Source organism: Diadema antillarum, unplaced genomic scaffold (genome assembly GCF_040938485.1).
Source record: "Diadema antillarum isolate AM-2024a unplaced genomic scaffold, OU_Dant_1.0 seq00000546_RagTag, whole genome shotgun sequence".
Lineage (NCBI taxonomy): Eukaryota > Metazoa > Echinodermata > Echinoidea > Diadematoida > Diadematidae > Diadema > Diadema antillarum.
In genome coordinates this window covers 2,013,367-2,026,626 of record NW_027271492.1, presented here as the reverse complement: position 1 = coordinate 2,026,626, position 13,260 = coordinate 2,013,367, and the positions used below count along the sequence as shown (strand labels likewise).

Below are 13,260 nucleotides of genomic sequence, written 5' to 3'. Positions count from 1 at the left end.
CTACAATTACTGCTACTGTTGCTGTAACAATAATAATTCTGCTAATAACAATTATCACACTATTATCAATACAGGTACTATTAACACTTGTACAATAACATCCACCATAACTACTTTTAGAATTATGAATCAGTGCAGTCATCATTGTCAATGTGTAAACAGTTTTTTTTTAGATTACAATGATTTGAATACAAACATAAACAAAAACTACTGAAGAGGATTTAATGGTACAACTTTGTACATGTAGAGTTACTTTATTTCAAGAAAGTCACTTGTCAAAATTAAACTTTGCAGACACTTACAACATTACTCATTGGGAAATCACCATCTGTTTGTTCAGATGGAAAGTTAGAAATTGTACATGGACATTAACCCATTGAGGACAGGCTGATTTTGCTACAACACGCATTTCCAATAGACACCTGCCCAAGTATATTCTCGGGACTCATATTCTTCGGGTTAAAAGTTTGTTCACACAGTTTTCTAGCGTAATGAAAGCGCACTTGACTAACTGTTTTCAGGAATCATGGGGAATAATTGCTACCCTTAACATATGTCAGTATGAAGTTGATGGAATGTGTAATTTTTGTGGAATTCCCTCTATATTTCCTCCATAACCTCTAGTAGTCTCCTCATCCAGTGGTTCCAACACCAAAACTTTAAATATTCATAACTTTTGCATCGGTTGTCTGATTTTCCTCAAACTTTCACTGATATGTTCTATCTACTAATGTTGCTGCTTTCACTCAGTCCACATTTCTCTTTGAGTTTGGGGTTCCCCTTTTAAGCTTCAAACTTTCTAATCTTTGTAATAACAATTCCACTGCCATGTTGAAGTAAAATCCTTTATGTTGAACATACACAGACAACCACACACTCGGGCATAAACAAAAATAAAATAAATCAGCATATAAATATGCATTCAAGGATTAAAAAAAAAATCATAACTAGCTTCTAACTATTTTGTACACTTTCAAACGAAATTGAAAATTTGATTAACATTGATGCACAGCAGCTTTCACAGAGCCCCTTTGATCATGACCATAGAAGGCTCCTACTTAGTGTTCACGAGTTCTATGTGGTTCACAAATGTGGCTCATATGCTACAAATGACGTATCCGGGCAATTACCCCCAGAGGGCAATTACCACCCGGCTAAATACTGGTTAGTGGTAAGGTTAGAGTTAAGATTAGGGTTAGGGTTAGGTTTAGTGTTAGGAGTTTGGGTTAGGGTTAGGATTAGATTCAGGATTAGGATTAGGATTAGGGCCAGGGGAAGGGTCCGGGGTAATTGCCCAGGGGGTAATTGCCCTAGACCCTACAAATGATACAAATGTAGCATTATCAGTTCGCATAATTATCATATTGGGTCACCATGGTGCTAGTGTTGTCATATTCATAATTATTTGATATGTTGGCATAAAAACAATCACAGCGGCGAATGGTCATATGTCTTTGTAAAGGGTTTTTCATTATGGATGGGAACAGACAACAAATTTAACCTTTGAATATTATCTGAAATTTGCAGCTACTTGAACAGAAGATGGGCACAACACAAAGATTTCAATAAAACATTGACCCTTCTTACGGGACTGAAAGGTAATAAGAGAGATAATCTCTGTGAAAAAATGCAGTGCCGTAATATCGTCCTTCTTCACTGGGCATTCTGCCTAATTACGACCAAGGTTACAATCAGTCCACATCAATATTTTGAGATGGAAACACTTTTTTTCGGGTCAGGAGGAGGAAGAGGAAGAGTTTAGGGTTTAAATGATCTAGGTGACCATCTACAGTCAGAATCAATTTCTCTCATGCAGCCCATTGGGTGTCTGAGAAATAATAAAAAAGTAAATCTTGTAAACATAATTGAGCTCTTCCTATCACTTGAAGGTGGGTTCATACCCTCAGGCAACTACAGCTTGTGTTGATGGGTGAATTTTTCATTTACCATGTACAGCAAACTTGTCCCATGCACGTTCATACAGATCAATATATCCAGAGTGGATTTTATTGAAGGAAGAAAATAGTTGCAGGATATTGCTTTGCTTAAAAAAGGAAGAAAGAAGATATTAGCTTCTGTAGTCTGCTGATGATACACTTCCTCGGGCAAATTCATACCTGAAGTTTAGTACACCTTTTTATTACTGATTTTAAACTTATAGCATACTGCAAGAGGAAATTAAAGAACAGTGAAAAACTGGGACTGACTCAATATGTTTCATGTGCACTTACCAGTGTGTCAACCCTTTCTACATGTGCAAATTGTCTTTAGATAATCATTTTATCACACCTGCCTAACCAATTAATATCATTACCAGGCCTGTAAACATTCCCACATCAAGATGAGGGATCTCAAGGTTCCACAGAGCATCGCTGAGATAATCCTTTATTACGTGCATCTCAGCAGTCAAACGTAATTTCACAAATCAGGCAGACATTCATAATCTCATGTCATAACATGCACAGATATCGACTGTATACGCCGAATATTTCGGTGTCGAATATTTCGGTCTCAAATATTTCCAATCTGCTCTTGGCCACAAAGCAGTACTGTGAATAGAACTCCTCAAAGACACATCGGTGCTAATGCAACTTGTGCTTTTACCCAGCAGCCCTAAATACTACTACTGTAAAAGCTCTTAATATTTTCTTGAATTACGCGAAACAATGCTAGGCCGCGAATTTAATGTGTGAAAATATCGCAATTGGACAGGTATTAGTACCGTTACAGTAGCCTCAATGTCAAATTGCGAAAACAACATCTTGCGAAAGAGTCTGTGACCTCCTCATCATTTGCGAAAATATCTGTATGCAAAAATAACAGCATTTACAGTATACTTCAAGAACTTTTAAAATCCCACAAACACAATAAGTATGCTCACTTCAAGTGGCATAGTGCATGCATCATTAAAACTGAAACAATATTGTCTTACGGCATTCACCCAGGAAATTATTGATTTTATACTGCTCCAGTATTGTGTCAAAAGAACTAGAATCTCTGAATGGTATTACATTGGCAGCATATTCATTATCTCAACTCAATATGCTCACTGAAAATAATATATTTCATCTTCATTTTTTATAGCAATGATATCTCATGGCTTTCATGAGAGAAATTGACCTTTTTTTTTCACTAAATCCCCCAAATTTCTTCCTTGTATTCCATTGGCAGCCATTTCACCTCTGTCTTCAGCACATCCAGTGAAAGTGACCCAGTGCATCTCTAATACTGTAAAACGAGGAACGTTCGCGTGCATTTCAATTTCGCGAATTGCACGAGCGCCAAGATTTGCGAAAATAAAATGCACGCGAAAGTTCATGTCTACACTGTATGCATTGAACGCCAGTGGCAATTTGCGAAAATTTCATGCCACGAAAAAGGTTGTCGGCTCCAAATCGCGAAAATTTCATGCCGCGAATATATCATGTTTTACAGTACTGTCCTTATATAATACATTGTCTCAGACATGAACCCTTTCAGTACTAGAGACATTGGACAGCGTGTACAAAGCTATGGGGTTTTCTGGGCCGATCAACACTTGAAGGGTACAAAGGGTACACAGAGGTTTAGAGAACGTCCGTCACCGCTTTGGTCTCCTTGACGATGAGCCGCGCTTGATGAACTTCCCCAGAGTTTTCCTCTTCATGCTCTTCATCTTCCGTGCCATGACCTTTGACCCCTTCTTCTTCCTCAGTGCCTGCTTCTTCAGGAGCCGCCGTTTCTTGTCGCACATTGCTCTGGAAATCAAGAAATCAAACGGAGGCAGAAAACGTAGCACCTATTTTTACATCCAAAAGTGATAATACACGTACTGCAAGCAAATGATGGTAAAGATGATGATGATGATGATGATAATGATAATAATAACAATGATAAGAACAAAACAGTGAAAATGATGACGAAGCAATGACGATACTAATAATAATGGTAATAATAACAACCACACCAACAATTCTCACAAACGAAATTCTCTTAACCCGTTGAGGACAGACTGATTTTGCTATAACACACATTTCCCATAGACACCTGCCCGAGTATTCTCAGGACTCCTCTTCAACGGGTTAATGTGCTAAACGAGTATTTAACTTCAAAAGCTTACATCAAAATATTATCATGGGACATTGTCATAACTCCCAGTCCAGCCTTCACAATTCTCAAACTATTTCACGGACAGTTAAAAATCAAATCTTATGACACAAGTTAAGATAAAATGACATGACACACATGACATGACACACTTGTTAGTTCCCTACTCTTGTTACAGAATAATAGAATAAGTTACCTTAATCCCTTCACAATTCTGAAATTCTTAGTCTTTGCTCCAGGCCCACTAGGTTTCCCATTGGTAATGGGTTAAGAGTGTTAATATGGGGCGCTCCATATAATTGAGTGAAATTAAAGCACATCATTGCTTGTAAGCATCACCCAAGACTAGCTGTATGCTAGGCACGAGGCTCTTCACCTAATACAGCAGTCCCCCCCCCCCCCCCCCCCCCCCCATGTGCCTCAAATCCACAATTTTGAACAGTCTCCTTTCCACCAATTTTACATTGTCACAATCTTTTGGCCTGCATGCTTGGACTGCCAGTAAACACCGAGATTAAAGGACAAGTCCACCTTCATATACATGTGGATTGAGTGAATGCAGCAATATTAGTAGAACACATCAGTGAAAGTTTGGGGAAAATAGGACAATCCGTTCAAAAGTTATGAATTTTTAAAGTATCTGCGTAGTCACTGCTGGATGAGAAGACTACTACAGTGTATGATGTCATATGCGTACAACCATATAAAGAAAATAAAAAGAGAATTTCGCAAAACTTTACTTTTTGAATTAAGTGCACATTTCTTCAACTTGTTACTGACATATGTTAAGGGTAATATTATTCCCCCTGCCTTCTGAAAGAGAGAAGTCAAGTGTTCTTTTGTTATGCGAGAAAAGTGAGAATATGTTGAATTTTCTTTATTCTTTCTTTATATTGTTGTACTCATGTGACATCACAAGCTATAGTAGTCTTCTCATCCAGCCTTAAGTGAGCAAAAACTTCAAAAATTCATAACTTTTGAACGGATTGTCCGATTTTCCTCAAACTCTCAATGACGTGTTCTACTAATATTCCTGCATTCACTCAACCCACATGTCTATGAAGGTGAACTTGTCCTTTAAGTGTTGAAGTTTTCTGTCATGACTAACACAAAATTGCCTCTGATTATGCCATCTCCATGCTAGATACCTGCCCTGTACTTGATAGGCAAGCACACATGTAATACCTTCAATCATGACTGAGTGAGTACTCACTTCTTTTTATCCTTCACCTCTCTGTTCTTGGAACTCTCCTTGTGTGCCTGGGCATTGGTCTCCTTCCCTGCTTCATCCTCGGATTCACTTCCATCCAGGCCGGCTTGCCCGACATCGCCGATGTCTAGATCGTCATCTTCGTCGTCCTCATCATGTCTCATATTGTCCTCATCAATGTTGTCACCAATGTCTTCGTCTTCATAGTCAACCTGAAAGAAAAAGTTAAAGGGATGGTACAGTATTGGTGGAGATGAAAATTGGGCTTTTAAATTTTTGTGAGATACCAAGAAAACACTTATGATATAGTACAGAGCATACCATTTTAAGAGAAATTCAAAGTTTATTTGATGAAAATCAGGTTTGGAATGACTGAAACATCCAAAAACAAAGTAAAACAAAGCGATTGTAATAAAATGTGGGTCCCACACTTTATTAGAATTGCTCTTTTTTGGATATCGCAGCCATTTCAAAACCAATTTTCATCAAATAAACGTTGAATTTCTCATAGAATTACATGCTCTGTCATATTTCATAAGAGGTTTCTCATTATCTCACCAAAAATGTTAGAAACCTGAAATTAGGTCTCAACCAAAACTATACGGTACCTTTAACATTTCCATCAATTAGTCCTTCCATTATCATGTGACACACTCAGCACTGCCAACCTCTGTTGAGTTGAGCAAAGCAGTTTGATTTGTGAAATATCTTTTCACTCTATTAAGAGAGAGAGACAATATTTGTTACTTCATAATTTTACTGACTTTTCACTTGTTATTAGAGATTATGCAAAATATTTTTACCCTTCAGTTTTCACAATGGAATGACACATTATGACTTGCATGAAACTGTCCACACTGGGAAATGCTTAATGTTTGTTGTTTGTTTGCTTTGGGTGGACAAGTGTATTTTTGGAGTGTATGTGCAGGGGCGGATCCAAGAAATCCATAAAGGGGGGGGGGGGGGGGGGCGCAAACAATATTTCTGGTGCTACTTGCGGGTTTTATCTCATTTTTTCTTTTTATTTCTTTTGTTTTAACAGCAAATAAAGAGGGGCGCGCGCTCGGTGCGCCCCCCCTCTGGATCCACCATCGATGTGTGTGTGTGTGTTACATATAAACTTCATCACAGGTTGATCATGAAACAAGGGGATTGTCTCAGTCCTGGATACCTTGTTGCCTCCCACTCCGCCATGCTCCTTCTCCAGGTCCAAACTAGTGATGGACGTCACGGTAACGGTGTGCTCTGGGTGATCGATGACAGCCACATCTCGCTTGGCCTGCTTGGTCTCGCTGACTTCTGATGGATGTACAGTCAAACTCGGATACCTCGAATTCGTCGGGACTGAAGAAAATGGTTCGACGTACGCGAATTTCGAGGTACGCGTACGTCGAATTTTCTTCGACTTATCCGATGTTTATCGATGTTCGACATTTATCGATGTTCAACATGGTGTTTGTTATAGTGCCTACTGATTGTTTGCATGCTTGTCAATTTGAATTGAATCAACTTTTATATGAATGAATTGAGTGAAAATCGGAAATGCAATCAAAATTTCAGAAATAAAGATTTTGGTGGCCCGATCGCGCCACCAAAAAAAAAAAAAAAAAGTCGGATGTTTGCCTTTACTTTTGAAAATGAACAGCGGTAACAATCGACTACGGAAGATGCTAAAATAAATGTCAGAGTTTTGCGTTTAATTGTGGAAATGAATGACGGTAATATTGGACTCGGTATGATACTAAAATAAATGTCGGATGTTTGCTCATACTTTTGGAAATGAATAACGATAAGACTCAGCTCCGTATGGTGCTAAAACTAATGTTAGATATTTGATTTTGCGTTCGGAAATGAATAAGGATAACATTCGTCTCCGGAAGACGCTGAAATAAATGTCGAATTTTTGCTATGACGTTCGGAAATGAAAAACAATAACATTCAACTCCGAACGATGGTTAAATAAATGTCGGATGTTTCCTTATACTTTCGAAAATAAATAGCAGTAGCATTCGGCTCCGGAAGATGCTAAAATAGATGTCAGATGATCGTTTTTATGTTCGGAAGAAAATAGCAGTAATATTCTGCTCCATCATGTCCATATGATGCTAACATAACTGTCTGATGTTTGCTTTTAAATTTCGAAATGAATAACAGTAACATTCAGCTGCGTTTAATGGTAAAATCAATGTTTGATGTTTGCTTTGACGTTCGGAAAAGGGTAACAATAATTTTCAACTCCTGACAATGATGACATAAATGCTGGATGTTTGCTTTTATGTTCGAAAGTAAATTGCAATAACATTTAGCTCCGGAAGATGCTAAAATAAATGTCGAATGTTTGCTTTGATGTTCTGAAGTGAATAACAATAATATTCAACTCCGTACGCTGATAAATTAAATGCCGGATGTGTGCTTTTACGTTCGAAAGTAAATGCCAATAGCATTCAGCTCCGGAAGATGCTAAAATACATGTCGAATGATTGCTTTTACGTTTGGCACGTTTGGAAGTGAACAGCAGTAACATTCTGCCCCATACGATGATAAAAAAAAATATTGGATATTTGCTACGGTACATTTCAAAATAAATATCAGTAACATTCAGCTATACGTTTCATGGTCCAAAATGTCTGATGTCTGCCTTGACGTTCAAAAATGAAAAAAAAAAAACAGTAACATTCGGCTCCATGCGATGATCAAATAATTGTCAGACGATTCATTTCACTTTCAGAAGTGGACAGCAGTCACATTCGGCTCCGTTCGATAATGAAATAAATGTCGGATGTTTGAAATGAATAACGGTAATATTCTGCTCCGTATGATGCAAAAATAAATAACAGATTGTTGGTTTAACATTTGGAAATGATTAATGGTATTAATCCGCTCAGTTAGATGCTAAAACAAATAGCGGATGTTTTCTTTCACGTTTGGAAATGGATTAGGATAGTATTCAGCTCCGTAAGATTCTAAAATGAATGTCGGTTGTTTGCTTTTACATTTAAAAATGAATAACGGTAACTTTCGGCATTTTACAATGCTAAAACAAATGTCGGATGCTAACAAATGTCAGCAAATGCTCCCATTTTCTCATTTCAAACGTTAGTTTTGACCTCCTCAATATATGGGCATCAACTTTTATAACAATATCTACGCCTATTTGTCAAATCTTTAAACACAGAGTAAGATGTTTGAATTTTCTATTCATTTGTTTTAGACATGGACATCTGTATCACTTCAATAATGCTTAACAGTAATTTGTCTATGTTTAGTAGGACCGATTTAGTTTTTCTAATGTTTTTCCTGATTTTTTTTTGTCACCAGATTTTACTTTCGACCACCAGAAAATAAAAATCAATGATATTGGTGGCCCGATAAAACTTAGTGCGGAGCCCTGTGTATTCTATTCTATATTGTGATCGGCCTATACTTCCAGATTTTCATAATCGCATTGCTGAAAAAAAAAAGTTTCAGTGCTTGCGTTCTCGGGGAAGTAAACTTCGTGAAAGGCCAAAAAAAAAAAATAGTTTTAAAAAAGGCACTACGAGGGAGATTGATGTTTTGACAGTGGAGCGTGATTAATGGCAAAGATATAACTGTCAACGTAAGCAGGTGCGCCCCGACGGTCGAGAAATCTACGCGCGCGGTATGACTGTCTTGATCAAAAATCAAAACACAGTGGTTAAAGAAAAGCAAATGATGAGGCAGCGCTTAGTTCTATCGTTAAGCACTCCATTGGCACGGGTGCTATGTGCATACCATGTACGTGTGTTGGTAGGTGTTGGAGATTTTCCTTGTCAGCTATGTATCGAGTATTTCTCCTTGGGCGCGCGATTGTTCTGGTCTCAGAGAATATTTACAATCGAGTGTGAAAACATGTGTGACATGTCTTCGCTGTCCACGCGCGCTTAATCGGAGATGCTGAGTGATGTTTACAATTTCGATTCGAGCAACATGCTGGGAAAAACAATAAGTTAATTAAGATCAGGACATTAGATTTCCCTTCGAGGTAACCGAACTTCGAGTTATCTTTTTCGAGCTACGCGAATTTTAATACACGGAAACTCCATAGGAACAATCGGGACTTTTATTTTGCCCCCGAGGTAAGTGATATTCGGCTTATCCGACGTCGAGGTATCCGAGTTTAACTGTATGTCATTATTGCACACAAATACAAAATTGTTATCCAGTAATCATTCCAGTTCATACACTGAAGGCTTGTGGCTGCAAAGTGCACACACATGGTAATATCAAATCAGAGGAACCACATGACATGGATCATCAAAAAACACAAGAACAAACCTGGAAGAGAAAACTACACGGTCACATAAACATTTTGTGCATTTATTATTTGTGCATTTGACAGGTGCAGGGCTGGTGATAGGGTCAAAACTCAGCTACAATGTTAGCATCCTTTAACCCGCTGGGTACGTGCTGATTTTGCTACAACACGCATTCCCCATAGACAGCTGCCCGGGTATAATCAGGACTCGCCTTCAGTGGGTTAATAAGATATCAATGGACAGTGCATCCTCTCTCCCCTTGGATTTAAGACGGAGAAAGACGTGGACGTGTTGTCCAAATGATACAGCATAGCCGTCAGTGTGAGAAACATTAAGTGCGGGAAGGCATTTACTATCACACTCACTAATGATCATCAAACTCAGTCATTATGACTTCAATAGTCTTGCAACACAAAGTTCATTACTCCGCCTAACTGCCCAACTCTACCTAGCTTCATGATGCAGAAATATTTGAGTAAACCTCATTTGGAAAGCAAGAGCTCTCAAACAGAAATTTTCTGGTTAGAACTTATGGTACATGAGCCAAACAATTTATTCAGCTCCACAATGCAAAGCAAAGAGGAACGTGTCATCATTGCTTTCTGAGGTATAATGAACAATGAGTGGACCATACAAAGATAATAACAAAAACTTCAAACACTGCTCTCAAGTTGACAAGTTGTAACACAATCACCATGAATGACTACACCCATCTTTTCCAACTTTACAGCTTGTCGGAGCAGTTTTCTGTGAATTTTGAGGAAACACATGCAGGGGGAAATGTTTCTTGATGTGAATGCTCTACTATACAAGAACTACATGTACCATATCCTAGGGTGCGTCCAAGCGCTCTCCTAAAGCGAACCAAAGCGAACTAAACTACAGCGAACCATACCGTACCATGCCAGTTTTGGAGTGTTTGAGTGCTCTGTTCAGAAAGCATACCTCACGAGTTATTTTTAGAAAAGGTCGTGCATTTTTGTAGCAAGAATGTCTTTCACCTGCCGCTTGAACTACGTACAGCTGTCCCGAACAAAGAGAATGATGTCTTTGCATTGTGACATATGCGTATGATACGCGCATGCTTTACAGCGAACTTTTGGTACGCCTTTGGAGCACATCGGGAAGTGGTCCACTTTTGGCTCAGTACAGTACGGTACAGTACACTTTAGGAGCATTCGAGTGCTCCTCTGGTGCAGGTACGGTAAGGCACAGTTCCCTTTAGGAGCGTGCTCGAACGCACCCCTAGAGAGAAAATGAGCGATACCTGGAAGTCTGATGCTCTTCAATTCCTCCTCCAAGGCGTCTCTCCTTTCTCGTCTCTCCTTTCGTCTTTCTTCTCTTCTTTTCTCCTCCGCCTCCTGTTGAGCAATCTTCTTTCTGGCCTTCTTTCTTTTCTGAAAACCTGTTAGAAAATCCCTGAGAAAGAGAAGGAGAGAGAGAGAGAGAGAGAGAAAAAAAAAGAAAGAATGACAGCCAGTCAGGTTGTGTAAAATGATTCTTGTCAGCATTGTTAAAAAAAATACCAAAGGCTAAGCCCACGCAATGCAAATGCCATCACTCAGACAATCAAGTATAGGGGTGAGGTAAGACTAAGAGTTTTAAAAGAAACTTCGTCTTCATGGACATGGAGATTATCCAGTATCAGAGCTACAGAATTAGAATTTATAAGGTAAATTCTTTCATATTTCATTTGACAAGGACCATATTAGTAAATTCACATGCACTGAATAGGAATTCACAGGGTGCACGTCAAACCAGCCGAGATGGATATGGTATCAATATTGGTACAGCTCCAGCCAGTGTAGTGGCACGACTGGAAACAATCAAGCCATCAGGTCATACTCGTAGATCTGGTTTATTCCCTCTTTATCATGTTTATTAAACCTCTTGTCCTGATTCTGATTCTTAAATAATCTTATATATTCTAAATTATATAACGCCTGAGGAGATCCTTGTCATTTGATTGGTTGTTTAACATTGATAATTCGGCCCATTTAACTATGACTTCATCATCCGTGCAATTGTGGCTCCATTTACCGTGCAATTTTGGATCCATACGAATCTACGATTTGCTCCATTGCCCGCTCGCTGAGAGCCCGGCACACTACGCGTGTTAAATGCACTTCTGTTTGCAGTAAATTTATGTGTATGCGACAGCGCGCATGCATAAAGCGCTCAGTGAGAACTGCACTCTCGCGATCTCAGTGTCACTCTTGTTTCTAAATTAATAAAACATCAAATGACATGGATCTATTTTAGGCGTTAAATATAAAACAAATAATAAATGTTTTTCATTTGTGTAATGCCATGGACAGAATATTTCATTTGGCGAAAGATGAAATGTTTGATCCATTCGACTTGGCTGCGCCTCACTGAATAAATCAATTTCATCTTTCACCTCATGAAATATTCTGTCCATTGCACTCATAAACATTCAATATTCATTATTTGTAAATTTATACTTGTAAATTTACTCACTTTCTACTGTCCTCGTCGAAAACCAGTCGAAACTTGGTCTGCTTATTTTTAGGGTTCCGCTGCCGGAACTTGTCACTGGGCATGTTGATCTGGTGTGTGTCTGTCAGTGGGCGCTTTTCATAGGCCTAACGTTAGACTTAGAGAGAGGGTCTAGATTTGGTCGAAATATAAAGTGTGAAAGAGAAGTTGATAAGATTAAATTTAGATAGAACTCGTCGTCGAAGTCAAAGAGGCGGAACAAATGGGGCACGTCGCTGAGTGAGAGTTGTCTTGTCACTGACACTGCAGCTACATCTGTAGACTAGGCCTATTATAGTAATAGTAATTGTTTCTTCGAAAAATGGGGCACCGATGCAACGAAAATCAATCAATGGTAGAGACTAAATCAGGGTCCACTTAGGTCATTCGTGTTGTAGTCCGGCCGGCCTCCTCCGCGTCCGTAGTGGTAGTAGTCGTACTTCACACATCACATGTACAATATTGTACGCATATATATACACATGGACACAATACATACAGCATGCAGCATCAGTGCGCTAAGAGCCCATACTTCTCTGTACGTTGTTTACACCATCGAGACCCACGTGTATCTGGCCGGTATGACCCGAACCATGTGACCATGGTTTCGCCAATTGCATCGCAACAACTGCGTGACCTTTACTTTTTCCAGGCAGCTCGCTCAGCCGAGTGAATTGAAGGTACTGCAGTATTCGTACGTACAGTACGTACAAAAACGTACGGGTACGTACGTGTACATTACATTCCGGTACATTTCTACCGACGTAGACGACCCATTTATGTTCTGCGAATTCTGTTGAGTGGGGATAATATTCCTTCGTTCTCCTTGTTGCAACAACACGGATAATACGTGGGTAATGTACACTTCTTTTGCGTTTCTTGTAACGTCTAGCAAGGTGAAGATGAGGGTTGTATCTCGCGTACTTGCACGACTTGTGACCTTAAAAAAAAGGGGGGGGGGAGACACGCAATAATTTTTTAAGGTCATTGCCACTGATTTTTAAAAGTGGACCACAGTTCTAAAAATTATTGGCAGTTTACCGACCATTTTTCTGTTTTGTATTTGTTGTGGAAGTCATCTCGATTTCTTGAGTTTATAAATGCGTTCGCTAAAGTTAAAGGTTGGCTGCTTGATGCCTATACTGTCACTACTGTTGCATTTCGGAGCTTGCTTTGAGGCTACAGGAA

General features: G+C 39.0%; 1 protein-coding gene across 1 annotated transcript; it reads right to left on the bottom strand.

The window, feature by feature from the left end:
- Positions 1-3,567: 3,567 nt before the first annotated feature.
- Positions 3,568-12,494, bottom strand: LOC139734770 (uncharacterized). Its single transcript, XM_071645564.1, has 5 exons — positions 12,055-12,494; positions 10,841-10,992; positions 6,468-6,592; positions 5,300-5,508; positions 3,568-3,737 (listed from the first exon to the last, which is right to left on the bottom strand). The coding sequence occupies exons 1-5, from the start codon at positions 12,135-12,137 to the stop codon at positions 3,581-3,583; spliced, it is 726 nt and encodes a 241-aa protein (XP_071501665.1). The 5' UTR covers positions 12,138-12,494; the 3' UTR covers positions 3,568-3,580.
- Between the last annotated feature and the right edge of the window lie 766 nt (positions 12,495-13,260).

Excerpts from the sequence above, each read along its gene's own strand:
- LOC139734770 (XM_071645564.1), bottom strand. The coding sequence starts at position 12,137 with ATGCCCAGTGACAAGTTCCGGCAGCGGAACCCTAAAAATAAGCAGACC. Across the intron at positions 10,993-12,054 it reads TTCGACGAGGACAGTAGAAA|GGATTTTCTAACAGGTTTTC; the intron begins GTGAGTAAATTT and ends TCTCTTTCTCAG. Across the intron at positions 6,593-10,840 it reads GAAGAGCATCAGACTTCCAG|TCAGCGAGACCAAGCAGGCC; the intron begins GTATCGCTCATT and ends ATCCATCAGAAG.